Here is a 23,360-nt window from a genome sequence, read left to right as displayed (position 1 = left end):
TCATACATAATTGACGCTCATTCCGTCCCAATTTTACAGTGGAATGCTAAATCGGAGAAGAAAAAAGTTTTTTGAAAAACCCCGTAAATATTGGTCGTATCAGAGTTCCTTTTCACCCAATAGAAGGATAGCTCTATGAAGCAGTAAAACAAGGTATGAAGGCTCACCCCTTAGGTATATATATCCCTGATCTTAATTTCTCTTATCTATCAAAACTGGGACCGCATAGAAACTGGATCACCAGAAGAGTTAAGCGCTATATGCGGGACTTGGGAGTTGTAATATTCTAGCCATTTTAGGCAAGTTGTATTTTCAGTTTTGCGTTAATGGAGGCAGGTGTGATAGGATCCCGCCTGCCTGGGCAGCAGACAGAAGCGCCCCGATTGGATATTGCGTCAGAGTTCAGACAGTCTTCACACGCTGCAGTGAGTAAACTGCTGGGCCCCTCCATCACTCAGCACTGAATCCTCCTCTGTCTGGAGAGGTCAGAAGGGGTCACAGCTGGGGTGCGGAATTTCCAGCCACATAAGGCAAGAGTTTCTTCTCTCATGACTTGCTTCAGAGAGGAGGTATAATGAACGCTATATGGTGGCTTGTTGTAGAAAGGAGGTGGGCTGTAAAATGTGTCTTATGTTTTTTTCCTACCACTTTGAGCCCGTTTGCCACATACCTCAGCTTGATGGCAAATGCTAAAACTAGTGCACATATCTGCTTTCTAAAGCATGCATAGCATTTGCATGGCTTGTAGATGAATACGTGTTTAGTCTGATATTGGTTGCAAACAATGTTTACAATCATTTTGAACAATCATATATCATTTATATAAGTGGTCCCATAAATAAGAACTAGTGTAAATAAAATTATAATGCTCTCTTGCAAAGTCTTTAAATAAAGAGATTTCCACCATTTCCAATGGCAACTTGTTGCTGTCTGTAGCCTGGCAGTGGGTTGGTCTGAAAAGAGTGGCCCTCCTTAGAGGATGAGAGCACGAGACCTCAAACTCAATCCATGTCTGCATGTATGTTCCGCAAATTAAGTTGTCATCTCTTTTCTTAAGTGTGCAGTCGCTGAATTTATCGAGTGTGTCTTGCATTTTTTGTTACGATTTCATTGGTGGTCATGTATGTCACTCGACATATATGTTCCATGTTCTCCCCTTTGACTGCTAGCTTCCCTTGTGGCTTATCACCGTAAAATCCTCCAAGAGGGGGTTGCAGCTTGCTGCCAACCTGTCCCTTGATGTTGTGGTGTTGCGTTGGCTTTGCCAGTTTTCTGGTGCCAGGTGGCCTCTAAAGGGCACTATATGTGAGTCTGCCAATTGCGTTTCCCTCCTCTTTGGTCAGGCAACTTTGGCCAAACATTAAAGTGTGAATGAGAATTAATCTATGGAGCAAAAGAAGCTGGATCTTAGAAATTTGAGGGTCTCGGGTGAGAACACCAGACCAAACAAAGTTTCTTTATTCACTAGATACTTGGCGGGTTTGAATGTCTCTTTTACATATAAGAGCACATACTGAGGCGCAACTAGAGCCACATTTCGAGGGGAGCTAATAAAAATTTCGGGGGGGGGGCGCTAATTCTTCCAGCAATAGAGTGGAGATGCAAGGACTTTAAGAAGGGGTGAAAAAACAACAAAGCCTTGTTAACAAGTAAATGGTTTTTTAAAGACCTGTGAAGTACTCGGGTGTGGCTGCAATATGACGGACGCCAGACCAGTCAGCCCACAGCAGCTCAAGACCTGTCTGTGTGTGCCCGGGATACTTTCTTAGCCCGGGCTGACACACACAACGGGGGGAAGGGGTGGACTAAGTCCTTTGAGCCCTATGGTCGTTGCGCGCCTGAGCACATCTATATGGGTGTTTTTATAACTAACTATAGGCAGATATTTCCATAGCCGGGGGAGGAGTGGTTTGCACTCCCTATGTGAGCATGAGTGCTTGGCCAGCCCTTTCGGGCTTCCCAAAACAGTCGTGCACCCATACCGTGTTCTCCATGCAGGCTGCATGACAGCCTGTGTGGAGAACATGCCCACCCCTCCATCCCCTGGCTGAACGCCGGATCGCGGTGCTCAGACCAACCACAATGCTGCATTGAAGAGTTGTGATTGGCTGCAGGGAGCCTGGGAGCCCTGGTGCGTTATGCTTCCTGTCTCCCCCCCAAGAAGCCAGGAAGAGGACGTAGGAGAGGCGGCGGCCAGCCAGCCGGCCGGCCTGGAGGTATGTGATTTTTCTTTTAACCCATAACCCCTTCCCCCCACCCTGCCCCACTGCTGCTTCCAGGTAGCAGCCGCCACTGCTTATTCTCCAAATATGAGTTGTCAGATCCAGCTCTCTGAGGTTATCAGCCAGGCTTCTGAACACATTGGGTTTGGTTTGCTCAGGTACCCATCTCACTGGACTGCTGGCCATTCTTGCTGAGGTATTTTGTCTTTAAGAGGGAAGCATACTTAGCTAAGTGCATCTAGGATCTTTTCAGTGGGACCAGGTATGGCTGTATTGTCTGCACTTAGCCAAGCTCACTGTGTTCATGTGACAGCTTTTTTAAGGTACCACGTCTTAGCGAGCCAACCTTCACTCGTCTCATGCAGGATCAACAAGAAGTTTGTTGAAGGTTTCTTCAGGTCCTTCCCACTGGCACATGCACCGCCAGTCAAGTGGAGGCTCAGTACAGCCCTGTCTCCGCATATGAAGTATGTCTATGAAATACTTCATATGCGGGGCAGACATCAAGTGCATATCCTGGAAAGTAGCACTGCTCATGATCTCTGCGAGCAGTCAGAAAACAGCAGGCTCTTATCAGTGACCGAGGAGGGCGTCTTTCTCAGCGGGGGGGGAGGATGATCTCCACACATGGTGGGCAGAGATTGGTAGCACCATGGTTCCTCCTGCCTTCTAGCTGTCAGCAGTATATATGTGTGTGTGCTGCTGGGGTGGTCACCAGAAAGAGGTTCCCCATTTCTTGTGGCAGGATGCCAGCTCTGGCCCCCATTAAAGAGATGAAGAAAGTCAGGGCCGGACTGGGACAAAAGATCGGCTCTGGAACCAAAATAAAATTGGCCCCCATTAGCGAAACAGCTGAAAAAGTGGCCCACATTTTGAAAATCAGACCAGTTTTGAACTTGTAAAGGCACACTGTATGGGTATTTTGCAAAATATGGGAGATTGCATGCATTTGTGTTTGTAGTCACTATTATGTGTAAATATGGTTATAGCAATTGTCTAGATTTGCTTCACTATTGAAATATTGGTGGAAAAATATAAATAAAAAAAAGAAAATAATAAAATTAAAAAAAACTTAATTTACATAAAAATGGAAAGTCAGAGTTTGTAAATTTGTATCTATGCATGTGGATATGGAACTTTATCTAGTACAATTTTAAATCCCTGTTTTATTTTCCATATGTGTATCATGTTAAAATCACTATGTATGTATACCTCTTCTGTGTGGTTATGTTTCTACATATTTGTATATTTTCCTCCCAATGCAGAGAAAAAAAGTTAACTAATCTCCCCAAACCTCATCGAACCACCACTCTGACTCATCCTGTTCCTCTTCCAAAATATCCCATACCTCCACTCTCTGACTCATCGTAAACCTTTTACTACTACACACTCGCAAATAACCCTTTCCAAACTCTTCCCCCCTCTATCCATCCTTTATCCCATTCATCCAACTAACAGACTCACATGTTTAGCACTCCCACCCTACCAATATCAATTTATATTTACCTATACTAATCCACCACTAATCTACCTTTGGGTTCATAAACTGTATGCTACTTGCCAAAAAGCGCTTCAATGCCTTGTCGTGGTAGTAAGCACTATATAAATATTATTTCAGCTGCAGGCAAGCATTCTTGTAATATCAGTGAAATCAACAGTAAAAACAGGTCCACCTGGCGATAAAATAGGCCTGCAGCCTACTAAAACATGCATTAGCAAAGCCAATTCTCAGCAATGCGAGAGCTATTGGCTTTGTCAATGATAATGTCTTTTAACCCTCCAATAGGTTTCACCTTTGGGACCTAGAGGCTTTGACAGCCCTTTTTGATAATGCTAAACTGCATTGGTAAAAAGCAATTGTTTTGTAAGGCTGTTTAGTATGGCAAAAACAAAAGGCATGATACAGCGGCTGCTGGTGGTAGTGTCATTCTGGAGGCCCATGAATACAATATCATGTGCGTGCCTACAGAATGACACCAGCACCATTTTTTTTAGTGACTGATCAACGATGGTGGGTGCCACTTAGATTGAAGAAACCCCAAGAAATGTCAAGTGTGCAATAGTGCGTTTGTGAGGGGCAGCAGCAATTTGCCACCTAGCCCTCAAAAAAATATATATATTTAAAAATACAGAGGAACAGGGGGTGGGGAGTGGGCAGGGGGCAAAAGATAGAGAGCAACACTGGGGTTGTGAGAGAAGAACATGAAGGAGACAGCAACATGTGGGCGTAGGGTATAGCACTCAATGGAGATAGCTACACGGAGCGCAGAGAGGTAAGGCGAAGAAGTACATAGGAGACAGCAAGCAGCCATAAGAGAGCAAGATTCCACTCTGGTCAGGTCAAAGTCTTGATAGGTTGTGCATAGTACATGCACTCGTTCGGATCAACCGCTCAACTTTTAAGAGAGCTCTTGTAGCACTTCGCATCTGAGGCCGTGTATGCCTTGTTCCTTGACATTGATATTGATTGTATTTACTATTGAAAATCCTGGTTACTTGCCTCTCTATTGTTGTAAATAGACTGATTAATGAAAGGTCAATGATGGTGGCTGGCCTTTAGAGGTGTGCAAGGATCTTAAAAAGTGATTCAGTGTTTTATTATATGCAACACGTAGTGCGGCAGAGAGTTCCCTTGCTGCCATTGCCGATAGTAATGGCCAATCCACCTACACCAATAAGCATGATTGATCACCACTATTCCATACATATCAAACATGGCAGAGCTATTCCTTTCAGATCAGAAATTACCACTTAAGGACCTTTAAGGGAATTTCCAATGTTAGCCTATGAGAAAAGTAGGCCGCACAGCAGTGAGGAACCACATAGGCTGTTTGTCAATAGCAGGATGTGCGACACAATAAAGGCATGTGTCCTATCTTATACCTACACAGCACCCTGCCAATTGGGCTACCTAGGGCCTACCTTAGTGGTTATCTATATGTAGTAAAAGGGGGGTTTTCAGGCTTGGCAACTAACTTTAAATGCCAAGTCAACATGGCAGTAAACTGCACACACAGGCACTGCAGTGGCAGGCCTGAGACAGGTTTGATAGGCTACTATTGTGGGTGGCATAAGCAGCACGGCTGCCCCACCAACAGCATTACATTTACAGGCTCTGGGTATACCCAATACCACTGTACAAGGGACTTACAGATAAATTAAATAAGCCGAATAGGGGTGAACCAATCATACCACGTTTTAAAGGAGAGAGCACATGCACTTTAGCACTGATTAGCAGTGGTAAAGTGTCCAGTGTCCCAAAGCCAGCAGAAAGAGGGTCAAAAAAGTGCAGGAGGAAGGCAAAACGTTTGGGGATAACCCTGAAAAAAGGCCAGGTACAGCCGGGAGGGTACCACAAGTACCAGAATGCAAAGGAGTTGCTCGAAGGGGCACGGGACAGCTTGAGCTGGAGTAGGGCAGAGAGTGTAAGAGAAGAAAAAACAGTGATTCAGTGCAGGTAGATGATGGGGCTCCACACCAAGAAAAATAAAAATAAAGAACAACCAGCAGGAGGGAGTAATAAACAAACACAACAAAGTGTGGGTGAGGACGGAGACAAGAGTGGAAATTGTCCCAGTGGCTATTTTTTTAAAAATAAACTAAGCAGTAGAGTAAAGCATTTTCTGCCACTATGTGTGCACATTTATATTCTAACGTTTAATAAATACAAGGACTCTGCCTGCATATATATTTATTGTAATGTTGCTGTCTCTTCTGGCACACGATCGATCTCACAGATCCCAGAATCCTCTGCAGCCACCACTTTATTGCCCCGTGCTAATGTAAATATTTACATAACTTAATGTGTGTGTGCTTTCCTTTGCCACAGCTTTACATGAACATTAATTTTGTTTTCCAACTACCAAAATTAAGTAACTTTTAACAGCGTGCAGCTGCCGAAATTATCTCAAAAATCATTCCAGTTGGTGTGGGGGAGAAGGGAGGGAGCAAACAGGATGATGAAGAGGATGAGAGAGGAAAGGGTGTAATGGGAAGAGCAGCCAACTTTGAAGGTGGGGAACCGGGTTTCGGCGTCAAGGAGAGGTTCAACATCCTGTGGTTCTGGACAAATGACTTAATTACTTCTCTTCATACCTAAAAATGTGTGTGTTCGTATGTAATGCAGCTGGCTCGTGTACAGTGCTACAATACCTTCGGAGTGTGGGAACAAAAGTAATCGTTCCGGTGGCTATATTAAAAAACAAGGAAGGAGGGGGCAGCAGCTATGGATGGGGGGGACAGATTCTCTCACTTTGAAGTCTGCAAAAGAAAATTAAACAGGCGCCCTCGGGGAAACAGCGTCCGACGCTTGATCTTGGTCTTTGAATGAAGAGCAAATGTGACGAGATAAGAACAAGAATTACAGCCCTGTTTACAGAAAAGCTCAGAGCAACTGAAAATATTGAACGCTTGTGTGACGTGCTCGTAGACAAAGGAAAAAGTAGTCCCTAAAACAGTTGCTAAAATGGGAAAAGTGTAAGGTTACAAGTAATAAGGTAATGCTCCATGGAGGGTAACAAAACACTAAAAGGGGGGGGGGGACTCATAGGAAAGATTAACCACTAGTAAGCACACCTTTTTAAAGGAAAGTAACAAATTAAAAGCAATGAGTTGGATATAAGTCCACAGAGTGTATACAACACGTCTCTTCGAGACAGCGCATGCAGTTTCTAGAGTAGAGACCTAAAAATGGCTCACACACTGATCTGTCTGTCCAGCGCGTAGGGCACTGCCTGATTACCCTATAGGCCAGTCCTACCCTGCAGAAAGTGCAACAACATGTGTCTAAGGGTGCCATCTGCTGGCTGCCAGAGGCAGAAGAAATCATATGGATGCAAGAGATCTGTACCTTGTTTGAGCAGGTGTCAGGAACACGAAAAGATCTGCCCTGCCTTCACACTGATAGGACCCTGAACTGAAGGTGCAGTCAGCTCTGGCACAGTCAAAGAATGAGTACCTCTCCTATAAGTCTGTAAACAAGCATTACAAATGCAATAGGTCTCGCCTTTTATGAAGTTAAAAGCCATTTGCTTTGCTATACAATACCATTAGCAAAGCAAATGGCTTTAACTTAAAGGCGAGACCTATTGCATTTTCAATGCTTGTTTGCTATGCCTTTTGAGAGCAGATGTACGCAGACAGTGGTGGCACTGCCATTGAATCAGCCTTCTTTTATGATCAGGAACGCTTACCAAATGCACACAGGTTTCCAGGTTTGTGTATGCTGTTTTGTTGATGCTTATTCCAACATGACCTGTCTTTAATTCTATTGTGCAGCATTATGCATGTTGCTCACAAAACACAGTTGTTTACACTGGAGCATAACTATTACAGGAGACGGCGATGACGTCCGTAATGGAAGCTGGGCCACACTACAAGGGTATGACAAAAAATAACCTGGTTATGTATTGCTGCAGTAATGGCACACAGGAAATGTGATAAGAGTATCTTCATTATATGCATCCTCCTGAAATAAATTCACGAAAAGTACAAGACCTTATATTTCATCCTTGTGCTGAATTCCTGGGCCACGCATGCTTTGGTTTAAAGTATGTACTAAGTCTTATTGTGTTCTGTCATTGGTAACACTAGCCAGTGCCTTGCAATTTGTCACCACAAGAGTTGGAAGTATTCTCGCACTAAGTCTTCTTGTTTTAGACCTTCCTAACAAAAAAGCCTATCAATGCACACAGCACGATTAGCACAAGTATTGTTTTCTCCGAGCAATATCATTTAATGGGTTTTTGGAATCGCAGAAAAAGAGACCCTGCTCGAGTTCGCAATAATTATTCATTGGGAAGCTTTGAAATAGAGAAAAGATTTCAAAGACAAGCTCGACTGAATGGCAGTCTCGAACGTGGCACCTCGGCAATTTTTCAGCTCTGGTCTTCGATCAGAATATTGCACTCATTCACAACAAATAAATGGACGTTACATTGTAAAATCTTTATTTTAGAAGCCTCAAAGGGACAATGCGTGTAGAATTTAGTCAACCGGAGCAAAAACTCCCTCAGACGTATTCCAAATATGAAATAAAAAGCATGAGCTAGTAGAGAAAAAGTCTGATAGAAAATCAGGAAGAAAACATTTTTATTCTGCTGTCTTTTTTGTTGCTGAAATTAGAAACACAAAAATTCCCGATAGACATTTGGCACACACTGCAGCAGACACGTCTGGCACGGCAAGCTACAAATGAACAGCGAGCTCTTTTTTCGTCCGAGGATAGAATACATTGTTGGTGCCGTGATATATTTCTTTGAACTGCAAATGTTGCTCGAAACCCCCATTAAAACAAAGCTGAACAGTGAGCATCCCCTATTATCCGCGCTTCAAACTGATCGAGGAGAGAGTTCTGGCAAGTTCACCCTGCTCCGAAGATGTTAACAAACACCAGGCCCATAATTGTCACTTAATGGGTCAGAAAACAAAAACAAAACTGTCTCAGTGGTGTCGTCTGTTTTCAATAGAGCACACTTATTTTCCCCTTCATATTCAGGGAATATAATTATGACTTCATCAGGTTAAGCAGAAGAGTAATCACACACATCTGATATTCGGGTATGTGGTATTGTAAGTTGGTGGTGGTCTTGTCTTTGTAAAGGCAGGAGAGCTTATAAACTCCCATGGAAAGAGGAGAGACACAAAGACAGGCAGGCTGTGAGGAATGGAGGAGGCAGCCTGTGAGGGAGGGCGCCAACTGCAAGGAACCCGCCGCCAGTATGCACACGCCACCGCCTCTGTGTGCCCACGAGCCCGCTACCCAGTGTCTCCCCCATAATGCAGACTGGTGTCCTACGCCCCCGTGAGCCAATTACCCCTGCCATCGTAAGGAATGGCGCCAATCCCTGCTCCTGGAAAACAATGTTTCGGACTTTAGCTTTGCTGATTAATTCTTTACATGTACTAAGCAATTGGTTTCTCTCCGACAGAACCACTTGTAGTTGTTTATTGTTAATACCCACGTTCTGAGGGACACTGGGTTATCCCCTTGACTTTCATTCTGTCCTCCAACTGGCCACCATCCCGTTCTATTGTGAATGATTATAACTGACAATGTTCAACTCTGAAAATGTGAGACTGTGACAAACATTACAAAAGGTCAGTGAACAGTGCTCTTCGGAGTGTCCCGATGACCCTGCTCTCCCCTGCAGCCCGCTAGGCGCTATCTCACGCCATATCTCCCCACATATTTCTGGAATCTTCCATCTCAAATGTCATCGACTACTTTGTCTTTACTGTCTTTCACGCTGTCCTTCTGCCGGCATTTCACCCTTCACCCCATCTCACGCACCATTGTTACCTCCTTCAGCGCTGGCCACCCTTTCACACACTCGCACATAGCGGACCATCGCTCCGTGCTCTCTTCAGAGAGGCCAGGGTTTGGATGGGCGTGTCTCTTGGACTCTTATGACCCGCAGCCAAACGCCTTGCTCCAGAGCGCCCACTCGTGGCCCCTTAGGCACCCACTGGTTGCAGTCACAGAGGCCAACACTTCACAGCGCCCCCTGTACCGGGCGATGCACTGGATGAAACCAATACAGACACACAACATTCCGAGAAAGAGGCACTCGAGTTACTGCAGGCACTGCTGCTTCCTGGAGGGTTTTACACTGTCGAGAGTGTGTCTGCCCGTCCACAGAGAGCTGTTCAAAGGCAGTGCTTAATGATTGCTGGGTCTGAGACCTGGCAGGACCCGCCCCACCTAAAGCCCTGCTATTGAGGCAGAGTAAGGCGGCTCTAAGGAGGGAGAGACCAGAAGAAGGGTGAAGGAAGGGGGATACTGCTCAACCTGCCCCTTCCTCCTCGCAGCACTATACAACTCAGGCAAGCGCTATGCCGGGGGGGGGGGGGGAGAGAGCACGTTTGTAGCACCCCCACTCTTTCCACTAAGCCACTCAACAGTGTGCTGAGTCCGGAAAACAACCAACCTCCCCGAATGGTGCCCAAATCGCCGCCACGCTGCCTCCCCGCATCTGCGCATATCTGACTCGCATCAACAACGTCGTCCCGAAGCTCACGGGTCGTGGCATGTGTGTGGCCTGAATCCTGCAACCTCCCAATGCCTCTGAAGGGCACTTGAATCCCCGCTGTGTAATCTCCGGTATTTTTGGGCACCTGCATTGGATTGATAACGTCAACCCTACCTACATTAAAGCAACCCGATCGTGCTCGCCCCCCACCTAACCATCGTTACTGTGCCTCCTTCGATCACCCGGTGCCCACCGAAGGTCTGCGCGGCAAGGACACAACCCCTCACATATGGTGCCACCCCCGCTTGTGGCAAGCACCGCAAGACTTGCCCTCCACCACTGACAATGCCAGAGGTGTCCGAATGACTAAAGGACGTTTGAGAGGGCACAAACTCCAGCATACCCCAGATACCGTCAGCTGATGTGGTATAACTAGCGGGTAAGGTGCATCTCGCCTCCCCGTATGTCGCTAACCATTTATTGCAGTTCGAGCAAGCAGCCTGCGGTTCAAAGTGCTTGAGAGTGGAGCGTTCTCTGCCGCCATTTTGTGCCTCCTCCCCCAAGACGCTGCACAATCAGCGCTATCGTTTACACATGCAATCCTCTACCATCTTCATGTTCAGGTACGACACCCACCGCCAGGTCCGCATCCCCTGATTTTTTTACCTCACGAGCTTCATTTTGACGGCTAAATTGGTGGGGAAATAGAAACGAAACTGCGAGACGTGGAGAGTTCCCGCCCGGCGAGCGGAATAAAAAAACAAACGCTTGCCATGGCGTATTTGCTCGGCTTTCTCGTCTGCTAAAAGGTTTCTTGTCTTTATGGGGCCATGTGTTTCGCCCCATAAAGATAAGAAACCTTTTGCGACGAACGCAAAGCAGGCGAGGCCGTCCAAATGGGACGGCCGAAAAAGCTGAACGAATACGTCACAAGGAGCTCTTTTCCAATGGCTGGCCACCGTTTAGCATAAACGGTGACGCCAGCCAATGGAAAAGAGGGGCGGGGCTTAATGCCCCTTACAGAAAATACCACATCTCATTAAATCTCGCCAGCAAAACTGCGCATGCGCGAGGGCCTACGCCAGGCGAGACCTAAAAAGCTTCACTGTGTAGATTATGAAAGACAGTTCCAATTTCCAGTGGGCAGGCGTGGCTGGTCCAAAAGAGAATGACGCTCCCAACAAGCAAGGTTTGAGAGTTCTGACTCACTGCTCCCCTCTATTTATATTATGCTGCAGCCAAGAAAAGATGTATCTTGACAGACCTAAATGATCGTTTCCTTTTTCTGTGACTTGAAAAAGCACAGAATCACATTTCAATCATATAGGACATAAAATAGATAGTGGTAGAATGGTGCAAGGCCTGTATACGCTACACGATTCACCTGGTCTAATGACCTGTTCCTCGCCCTTCGCCACTCTTTTCCAACAGTTTAGTTTGGGTCACCAGGAGAAGGGCTTCAAAGACAAACCAGAGGGAGAACAGATGTGTAAAAGTTGCTGTAATAGGATGCATTTGACGGTATTTGAACTTGGACTTTTTCACTAACGTCTGTAAATCAGGCTGCTAATTGTTAAGGAAAGATGGTTGTCATTTGAGGGCTGGAAAAAAGTCCTCCTGAATACCTGAACACAAAAGATTGAGATGTAACCAAAGTAAAATTAAAAGATCAGAAATGAGCCTACAAATAATATTACAAAATTGAAAACATTGAATAGGGTATCTGGAGACCCATAAAATCAGGTCTCCGGCATGTGGAGAATCCTAACCACACTCAAATCTCCACCCAGACAGAGTGTGCATGATTAAGACGTGTGAGCTACATCAGAACGGAGAAGGGCTAAGAGCATATTTGGCAAAAGACAGTATAAGAATCGGGGAGTGCGCAAACGATGCATGTAGCAACACTTCCATCTCTCACACTACACACCATCCCAATTGAAGCAAGTCACCAGAGCTAGATAATTCCACATCTCATTTCTGCCAAAGTGGGTGTAGGGAGGAGGGACCCCATCAATTTTACTTCAAGTTATTGGCATTTCTATAGTGTGCTTTCTGGCATTGGCACGGCCTTGCAGTGCTTTCAGCTGTCTGGTGACTCACACTGGACCACTCACGCCCCTCTTGATTCGTGTCCACACAAGCCTAGCGTTTCCTAAGCCCTTGCATCAAAGCAGGGGCAAATGATGAACAACAAACAATAAAAGGTGCTGCAGAGGGGTGCGTGCTCACCTCTAAGAGTCGCTACTCAGCTCGCTTGCACTTTCAGCAGTAGTATCTTGCGCCAACCCTCTTCCAATCTGTGCTATGAGGGATAGATGGCTTCTAGCCGCTGTGTCCCCTTCTCTAAACACATTGAGATAGCTGGTGGCTTCCATGCAGGCAAGGTCAGTGGGGGTGCAGGGCAGGTCAGTTAAGCTTCGGCTGGACTTTCTGGCCTGTTCATAGCCAAGAGGAGATGAGTAGTGCCCAGCTTTGCATTCTGGAAGCGCCTGGAACAGCAGGGTCCACTAAGGTCTGTATCGAAGATGTTTAGAAAGCTGGCGGGAAGCTCCAGCAGGTGTTTTTAAGTCCAAGCATTTGAACAGCGACCCACTGAAATAAAGTCCAATGCATTCATAAAGTTCCCAAATTGACACTACATCCCCTTAGAGATAGGTAAGGGACATACCTGGGATGGGTCTGAAGACCCCTGTGAAACCGAGGACACCACTGTAAGTCCCTTGGAGCCAAGCGGCAACGGATGAGAATTTCACACAATAGACATAGATGGGTGAGATAATGCAGCCCTTAGACATCTTTTTATAGTAAAAGACGATCCCATTTCCTATCGCAAACGACCCTCTCTACAATTTCCAGTGTACCGATTTGTATAATATGCAAGAACACCTGCATATCAGTTTCTTGTTATTATCTGTGGTAGTGTGTGGTTTTTTTTTCACAACAATATTTTATTGTCAACAGCCAAAATATGCCTGTCCAGGCCAAATACCATAACAGTAAAATATACATAGTAATCATAATGATGTCGACATTTTGTAGCCAGATGTATAGAAGAGAATAGTGCACATAACATATTACTGTAACAACCAACTGAGGTGTCATATGCCCATTATGTGATACAAAGCATGTAAGGGCATCCCTGAAGTGAAAAGACATGTCACAGACTTCGCATACCCCCTCATTGTGGTAGTTGTGCCTAGTGTCAATCAATTGTACGATCTAGGATCGGTTCTAAATAAATCCCCCGGAAATCTGCCCATCGCTTCCATATCTTCGGATGTTTCTGGGGATCCCCGTGTGGCAAATATAGGTATTTCCAGCCCCATACAGCAATCCAAACCCTTCTTCCAAGCCCCAAGGGAGGGTGGAGAGGTATCCTTCTAGGCCCTCGCAATGTCCCGCTTCGCGAGTGTGAGGCCCAGTAGCAATTGATGGTGTTTATATATGTGGTAGTGTGTGTTCGATCAGCTAATGTATAGGTTGGGCATATGGCCCATATTGCATTTCTTTCAAACTCCATTTGTTGCCTCGTGCAATAGATGCCGTGATAATGATGGCAAAACAATATGCATGCACAGACGAATGGCCTTGCACACTCATGATAGCAATGAAGATTAAAATATAATACAGATATTTTTTTTTAAAGTATGTCAACCCCCTCGCCTAATGGGAGTGCTGATGTCTGCAGTTCCTAACGTAAATGCAAAGTGTGACAGAATACCAAGAGGGTAACACGGTGCTGACAGGGAACTGTGGTGAAGAGCAGGAGTATAAGTTACTCCTTATTTGGAAAATGAAGACCCTCACACACCCAACAAGCGGGTGTCTTGCTTCATCACCGGGTCTTTGCTCCTTATCGGGCCGGCGGGTGCAATGCCCGATCAGGCACCTAATAGGGCCTTCCTAGCGGAGATCTTTTTATTCCAACGCCGGTGAGTGATGTGTGTGTGGGGTGGGAAAACCAATATTAAGACATAGGTGAGTGTAGGTGCAAATGAGGTTGAAGTGCAATGGTTAAAACAGGGGTAGGTGATCCACTAAATAATTTTAATGTAGTGTGGTCACCATCCTGGTTAAAAACTGTATAATCCGCACATGTGACACCAGTAGTTAAGTGAGTGTATGTGCTAACGTGATCAATAGGTCAACATGTTTCTTGCCTTTGTATATAATAAATGGCAATTCATCAGGACCAGGGAATTATTGTAGCTACCTACACCTCTTTGGTGGTGCCCAATGTCTATAAGAGACTAATTAGTGAGCATGCATACAGCACCCTAAAAAGGTGTGGTACCGTAGCTAAAAAGCACACCTGCAGAGAAGGAAAATAACAACAAGTAAAAAGGGGACAAAATAGAATTAAAAGACAACATAAGCATTGCAACAACAGTTACTTAAGACAAATGGTGGTGTCAAGCCAACCGTGGCATGCAAAGCTATTGAGCAAAGTATGGAGGACTTATCAATGAACCAAACGCAAATACAAGGAGGAGACACAATATCAAATCACTGCGCCCAGAACCCATTAGATTATGCTGGATAAATCATCCAACGAACTCACCCTCCTGGGTTGTGCTGCATCCAGGGCCGGGGGGAGTACACACTAAATGCTAGTGTCCTGGGATGAGGGAGACAAAGTGGATGTAGAACAATCACAAACTGTTAAACAAATGTGTCTCACATAGTTGGAAGCAGTCCGTGAAGCGGCGTTCCCAGCACCACTACTGTCTAACTACTCGCAAACTAAGCGGTAAACAACTCAGTGTCGATCGCCTCGACACCCTGAAAGGGACGCTGAGGTAAGGAGGCTACCAATTTGTCATGTGGCGCGCGAAGGCAAATAATCAATTAAGGATATGTCACCCGTGTGCGAGCTACAAAGGTTGGACTCGCAAGCGATCGGGGGAACATAAACAAAAAGGAGTTAGTCTCGCCATTGAAGGGGGGCGCGGACCAAAAACGTATTAGTAGGACCAGCGCGGTGCCCTAGTTACAAACATGATGTGCAAGGGGAACCGAAGCGTTAATGTCAATGCTGACTATCGCATTGTCTAGTATCAGTACTCACGGTTCCGTTGCTCCGAAGACGCCGTCCACCCAGTGACACGCCAGCCGCTGTAGACTGGTGGTGTGTAAGTGAGCCATGTCTGTATAAAGGCCCCCTAACGGCGAACTCACGCGAGAGGCCGGTGAAGCCGGAAGACAGCGTGATGACGACGAGCAAGCTGGAACGCTAACAGCCCAAAGCGTACGGGGCTGTGCGTCCTGCTCGTCGTCATAGAAACGTAAACAAATACACGAAGGAAACCCAGGATTATAAAAAAAAAACACACGCCAGGTCAGCGCAGAGTGGCAGTGTGCAGGGGGCACTAGGGTTTCATGAGAGGCTCAAAATGGGTCAGAGTGGCGTGCACTGGACTGTGACGTCGCGAAGGAACTGAGGAGATCGTATTAAACGGACCCAAAACATTCATATTAACTAATTGGAATGAAAATATTATTTTCAGGGGGTGACAATCAACAGGAAGTAGCACCACGAGGAGTATAGGGGTATGGGCAGAAAAATAGGTCAATTCAGGTCAATATACTCCAAGGAATTTCCTCGTTGAGTCCCGTGGTGTCAGCAGCCAGTCTTAGGACCCAACGCTGTTCGAGTCTAAAAAGGCTTCTCTGTGACATCTGAGGATGTGCTTCAAGAACAATCCATTGAAATGAGTTGGGGGCATGGCGTTCAAGATGATAATGAGTAGTCATTTTGGTATTAGTTTTCGCGCATCGAAAGCTACTCTTGTGTTCTAACATGCGTGTCTTCACTGGGCGGGTCGTCATGCCTATATAGGGCAGACCACAAGGACATTTCATCATGTAGACACAGTTCGAAGAGTTACAGTTTGTGTGTTTGGAAATGTTCCATGTTAGACCATTAGGGACTCCGGACTCCAACAGGATCAAATCCATCATAAAAAAACACTGGGGTATTCTTAACACTGGTGATTTGGAGTTAGAGACCCCCAGATTTGCATTCAAGCGCACAAGTAACCTGAAGGATCTATTGATCCATACCAGACCGAAGAAATCTACCAGCAATTCGCAAAGAATGCTATGGCATCTTCCCCCAGTCAAAGGGTACTACCCCTGTGGGTCTTGCTCCATGTGTGCCCAGACTCTCACGAGCAAAGAAGTGACATTCCCTAATGGTCTAACATGGAACATTTCCAAACACACAAACTGTAACTCTTCGAACTGTGTCTACATGATGAAATGTCCTTGTGGTCTGCCCTATATAGGCATGACGACCCGCCCAGTGAAGACACGCATGTTAGAACACAAGAGTAGCTTTCGATGCGCGAAAACTAATACCAAAATGACTACTCATTATCATCTTGAACGCCATGCCCCCAACTCATTTCAATGGATTGTTCTTGAAGCACATCCTCAGATGTCACAGAGAAGCCTTTTTAGACTCGAACAGCGTTGGGTCCTAAGACTGGCTGCTGACACCACGGGACTCAACGAGGAAATTCCTTGGAGTATATTGACCTGAATTGACCTATTTTTCTGCCCATACCCCTATACTCCTCGTGGTGCTACTTCCTGTTGATTGTCACCCCCTGAAAATAATATTTTCATTCCAATTAGTTAATATGAATGTTTTGGGTCCGTTTAATACGATCTCCTCAGTTCCTTCGCGACGTCACAGTCCAGTGCACGCCACTCTGACCCATTTTGAGCCTCTCATGAAACCCTAGTGCCCCCTGCACACTGCCACTCTGCGCTGACCTGGCGTGTGTTTTTTTTAATAATCCTGGGTTTCCTTCGTGTATTTGTTTACGTTTCTATGACGACGAGCAGGACGCACAGCCCCGTACGCTTTGGGCTGTTAGCGTTCCAGCTTGCTCGTCGTCATCACGCTGTCTTCCGGCTTCACCGGCCTCTCGCGTGAGTTCGCCGTTAGGGGGCCGTTATACAGACACGGCTCACTTACACACCACCAGTCTACAGCGGCTGGCGCGTCACTAGGTGGACGGCGTCTTCGGAGCAACGGAACCGTGAGTACTGATACTAGACCATGCGATAGTCAGCATTGACATTAACGCTTCGGTTCCCCTTGCACATCATGTTTGTAACTAGGGCACCGCGCTGGTCCTACTAATACGTTTTTGGTCCGCGCCCCCCTTCAATGGCGAGACTAACTCCTTTTTGTTTATGTTCCCCCGATCGCTTGCGAGTCCAACCTTTGTAGCTCGCACACGGGTGACATATCCTTAATTGATTATTTGCCTTCGCGCGCCACATGACAAATTGGTAGCCTCCTTACCTCAGCGTCCCTTTCAGGGTGTCGAGGCGATCGACACTGAGTTGTTTACCGCTTAGTTTGTGAGTAGTTAGACAGTAGTGGTGCTGGGAACGCCGCTTCACGGACTGCTTCCAACTATGTGAGACACATTTGTTTAACAGTTTGTGATTGTTCTACATCCACTTTGTCTCCCTCATCCCAGGACACTAGCATTTAGTGTGTACTCCCCCCGGCCCTGGATGCAGCACAACCCAGGAGGGTGAGTTCGTTGGATGATTTATCCAGCATAATCTAATGGGTTCTGGGCGCAGTGATTTGATATTGTGTCTCCTCCTTGTATTTGCGTTTGGTTCATTGATAAGTCCTCCATACTTTGCTCAATAGCTTTGCATGCCACGGTTGGCTTGACACCACCATTTGTCTTAAGTAACTGTTGTTGCAATGCTTATGTTGTCTTTTAATTCTATTTTGTCCCCTTTTTACTTGTTGTTATTTTCCTTCTCTGCAGGTGTGCTTTTTAGCTACGGTACCACACCTTTTTAGGGTGCTGTATGCATGCTCACTAATTAGTCTCTTATAGACATTGGGCACCACCAAAGAGGTGTAGGTAGCTACAATAATTCCCTGGTCCTGATGAATTGCCATTTATTATATACAAAGGCAAGAAACATGTTGACCTATTGATCACGTTAGCACATACACTCACTTAACTACTGGTGTCACATGTGCGGATTATACAGTTTTTAACCAGGATGGTGACCACACTACATTAAAATTATTTAGTGGATCACCTACCCCTGTTTTAACCATTGCACTTCAACCTCATTTGCACCTACACTCACCTATGTCTTAATATTGGTTTTCCCACCCCACACACACATCACTCACCGGCGTTGGAATAAAAAAAAAAAAAAAAAAAAGATCTCCGCTTTAAAGGCCCTATTAGGTGCCTGATCGGGCATTGCACCCGCCGGCCCGATAAGGAGCAAAGACCCGGTGATGAAGCAAGACACCCGCTTGTTGGGTGTGTGAGGGTCTTCATTTTCCAAATAAGGAGTAACTTATACTCCAGCTCTTCACCACAGTTCCCTGTCAGCACCGTGTTACCCTCTTGTTATTCTGTCACACTTTGCATTTACGTTAGGAACTGCATACCTTCTGTTTTCACTTATACTTGGGCATGTATGCTGGACCTTGATAACAATAAATTCATTGTTATTTCTTCAAGCCCTCTCTTCCCTCGATTTGTTTGATAGTGCTGATGTCTGCTCAGACCACCTTGATGTGCCATTTACCACATCACATACATGGACAGACCACCCTTCACTGACAGCATTTAGTCTGATCGATTGCTGATCTAAAGTCCCAACCACAAGTGAATCAATTTGGTTAGCACATCATCGTGCCGGACTCTCAGAGACATACAGAGAGCTCACAGGCTGAGTCAATTAAGGTCATTAAATCGTATCCAGAAATGCTGCCACCTGACGAGTTCAGCTGGGGTGCAATATTTTTTATAGGCTCACCCCCCCCCCCCCCCCCCCCCCCCCGCTTTTTTGTTTCGTGAGCCTGTGCTCAAACAAACTCAGACGAACGTGAGTTCTGATTTAATGTTTTGCCCACGTTTCTAGAGAGACTTCACCGCCCATGGGTTTTGCATAAACTCTGATAGACGTCAACCACTTTGCAAAGCCTGTAGTCGTTTTAAGAGAAATCCCTGCTTCTGTTACATCTTGTTTGGGGAGCACCTCCTGCACATTATCAACCATTACAGTAATACATCTCCAATGCACTGAACCTTTACATGGACATGACCATTAAACAAGCATTGGCACAGCCAATAGATCTGGCTTTCATTCTGACAACTGCCTAAACTTTAGAAACAGTTTTCTGTCGTGGAAACAAAATACAAACAATTGCTTGATGTATTCAGTTCATGTGTGAGGTAATTAAATATATGATTATTTAGAGTACTTTATATCTGAAAAATACTTCTTTGTGCGCTGCAAGCTGTCCCATAGGAGGGACAATGATACACCGGACAGCCAACGACATGTAGTGAAAGAGTAATAATGCTGTTCTGGATGGGGCCAAGGCTCAGTGTGTATTTCAAAGAAGTGTGCTTTCAAGCCTGACCGAAAAACTAGTGTTTGGACCTCGACATTACCCGGCACCCAAGTTGCTAGGACAGGTGTTAAAATGCAGCATCTTGCAGGTCAAAATTATGATAGGTAAAAAAGAGCCAATAAATCACAAATGTCATTTATGACCTTAACTAAGTCGAAAAGATTTAATTTTGCATCGTGTATAATCCAAATACCTTACTTAAGGAACCGTGGTCTTTTCTTGTGTTACCTTTCAGATTTCATCTGCTGCGGGCACGAATGTCTGGACCTGGCTCCGAATTACTCTTCTGCTTTCCGCGCTGCCCAGTGCCGCCTACGGACAGGAGCATTCTGGATATCATTCAGGTATTTGCAGGCCATGACCAGAAGCTCCAGATAGTTTAATTACGTCACTTAGTGTGAAAAGTAGGTCTTGGATTATTGCCCTGAAATGTGTTAATTCATTACTTTCTTGTGGATTGGAAACCAAAGCACTGGGTTGTACTCAGGCAGATGATCAAATGGCCCATCACAATCCACAAGAACATCCCCACTGAAGGCCTCAGTACTACTGCCCTGGTATTTCGGTGCAGTTTTTCCGCCGGGTGAAATGCCAGTACAGCAGAGCATGCTTTTCATGGGTGGAATTACCAGTAGAACCCAAGCTGGGAAGGCTAGAATGAGCAATGCAGCATAATATGCAGTATTGGAGTTTGCACATCAAATGACCACACATATGGCATTTTTTTTTACCTCATCTCTCCAAGGAAATTTTTACAAATTGTTTGTGAAATCTTCAGGGGTAAAAAACTCAGTAGTGCGGATTTCTTATGGTAATCTCGATTTGGGCACAGACTTCTGTTCAAACCCACATCGAGATTACCAGCTCAACTGTAATGATGGCCTTGGAGTGTTGCCCTTTAAAAACCAGAAGAACAAAAGAAAATGAATGGTTGATTGTGTGTGTGTGTGTGTATATATATATTCAATGAAAAAACCATAGGTTTCACACATGTTATAGTTAGCTGGAAATTTTACTGATAAAAAACCAATGAAATTCCCCCGTTATAGTTACTGTAGGCAACTATAACTCACGCGACCGCAATCCTCTGCTGATGCTAATACTGTATTTAGACACTTATTTGCCCATGTCTTCTTCCATTAAATTTTAGCTATACATATTTTACAATTTTTTTTTTTTCATAAAGACACATATGTCATCAGCAGAGGATTACGGTCGCGTGAGTTATAGTTGCCTACAGTAACTATAACGGGGGAATTTCATTGGTTTTTTATCAGTAAAATTTCCAGCTAACTATAACATGTGTGAAACCTATGGTTTTTTCATTGAATTAGCAAGGTTTTTTAAATGCTAATTCCTAACTATAACGTGTGTGAAACCTATGGTTTTTTCAGTGAATTTGTACGGTTTTTTAAATGCTAAGTTACTTTACGCCATTCGTGGCGTGCACGCCCACTTAACACAGTTCGTTCCGTGCGCGCACAGTGAGCACGCGGTGCGCTTCGCGCGCCCACTTTACGCAGTTAGTGCCGTACACGCAAGGTGGGCACGCAGTGCGCTACGCGCACCGCGTGCCCACGTTACGCACCGTGCGCACATGGAGGACATATTATGCGCTTCCTTGTGATAGGTAATCTGTTAAATTTAATTTGTAAGTGATGACAATAATATGCCATGCACAGAGTGTTTTTTTTTTTTATTAAAGTTTTAGCGTAAGCGCACCGTACGCGTACGGTAAGCGTAATCTGCGAAATTTTCAAAAAATAAAAATTTACCCTTTTTGGCCTTGGGGGATCTTTGAGGACTCAACTAACATGGCTATGTGCATGGGCGCTGTCTAAACAGCCCCTTTACATGTTTTTTGCCTTTGTTTACAGCCCCCCCCCTTAGAGTGCGAGAGAGAAAATGGCGGCCGCCGCTTCCTGGTTTCGACCGATTCGAATGTTTACTTAGATGTAACAGCCAATCAGAATCGCGCTCGCGCACGCCACCGTACGCGTACGGTAAGCGTACCGTAAGCGCACCGTAAGCTGGCTCAGATATATATATTGATTTAAAGGCTATTTTCTCAGAATCTACTGAACAGATTTACACCAAACCTACAAAAGGCACTTCCTTGACCTGAGGACTACCTCTCTGCCAAATTTCTAGTAATTCTGTTCAGCCGTCCGGGCTGTAGCCCTGTCTAAAGGTCCTATGGAAAAATGCATGGGAAAAACGCGTTTTGGGACCCCCCTTTTATCTCAGCCCCCGCTTGACGAATCACCCCGAGACTTTCAGGGTAGGAGCGGAGCGTAGCGCCCCACCTATTTAAAAAAATTTGCGAGGATTCGTCGACCGGCGCCAAAGTTATTCAAAATAGAATGTTGCGGATTTCCTATGGAAACGTGGTCCTAACTATAACTACCTACTGGCGACCGCCAGTAGGTAATATACATATACACACACACATATATATATATATACATATATATACACAAGACTGTCGTAACCTCAATTCATGGCAAACAGGAAGCAGCACACCAATGCAGGTATTTAAACTGTTTATTCTTGCTCAGAACCAACGCATTTCGGCTTCAAAGAAGCCTTTCACAAAGTGAATTAGAAGTCTCCAATTCCTCTCAAAATATACAACTTTGTCCATGAAAATAAATTGAAATACTGTGCAATAATATACACACACGCGCACACCCCCACCCCCCCCTTATCGGAACATTGCATGTTGGGTGATGTAGTTTACATATTTCAAACTGCAGCTGTAATCAACAAGGCAGAGCCAGCTAGCCTCCCGCCATTGGGAGGGTCGTGCATGACAAAAGGGAGAGAGGAGGAGCAACCTTGAGCAGCAACCGGCATCTGAGGAAGGTGTAAACCGAAATGCATTATGCCACGCTAGCAGTCATTAAAAGGAATTCCCCTAAGTTGGCAGGGTATGCTCAGACGTGAGTCCCTTGCTCACTTTGCCACTGGATTCAAGCAAGCCTGGCTGAAGACGGCTGAAATGCCAGAAACCGGTCCTAGGAAGCTTGTTTCCGGTCCAGGGAAGACATGGCTTGGCAGTTTGGGCTGGACTGTTCCCATGAGGCACAGGGTCAGACTGATTTGCATATGGCCATGTCTGAACTGGGGTGGCAGAGTGGGCTAAAGAACGGTGATGGATTAAACCCAGACCAGTTGACTGGGGGTGAGTGCTTGCAATGTTCAACACTCCGTCCATCATTTCCTTTGGTTTTGCTTTATTCTGTGCTTAGCACATGTGAGCGCTGGCACCTCTCCCTTAACCCCTGCATCCATTACCAAGGGTTACCTTGCGATGGCTTAGTCCACCATAACCTCAGTGATACCAGCATCCCTCATCCAGAACGACACATGTATATAGTCAGTCTCATCTGCCCCATCCTCTTATTTGCGCCAGGAAACATGAATTGCACTCACTTTGGAGTGTAATCCGCCAGGTGTACACATTTAAAATGTGTTTCATGTGTTTATTTGGGTCTATAACTGAAAGAGATACGTTTCTTTTGGTGGCATAAGTAGCCACACTGACCATAGGACATAGGTGCGTCAGTCCACAGATGGCATATTTGGCTACATATCTCATGCCACGGTGTCTCATCCCAACAACTTCCCTATAAAAGTGTAGCAATAAGCCTTCTCTCACCTATCAAAGTTCTTAGCCTGGTCAAGGACCTCCAATTTAAGGGGCTCTGCTGGCCGACCTGGCAAAACTTTGCTTAACTC

At 45.4% G+C, this 23,360-nt stretch overlaps 1 protein-coding gene across 1 annotated transcript in view; it reads left to right on the top strand.

Moving 5' to 3' along the window:
• LOC146823050 (uncharacterized) overlaps positions 1-23,360 on the top strand; it is a 216,942-nt gene that overhangs the window by 9,688 nt on the left and 183,894 nt on the right. The window contains exon 2 of the mRNA XM_085607254.1: positions 19,855-19,963. Within this exon, the coding sequence (XP_085463380.1) occupies positions 19,855-19,963 (109 nt within the window). The remainder of the gene's footprint in view (positions 1-19,854; positions 19,964-23,360) is intronic.

Source organism: Triturus cristatus, chromosome 5_2 (genome assembly GCF_964204655.1).
Source record: "Triturus cristatus chromosome 5_2, aTriCri1.1, whole genome shotgun sequence".
In the NCBI taxonomy this organism is placed as follows: domain Eukaryota; kingdom Metazoa; phylum Chordata; class Amphibia; order Caudata; family Salamandridae; genus Triturus; species Triturus cristatus.
This window is presented reverse-complemented; position numbering and strand designations above follow the sequence as displayed.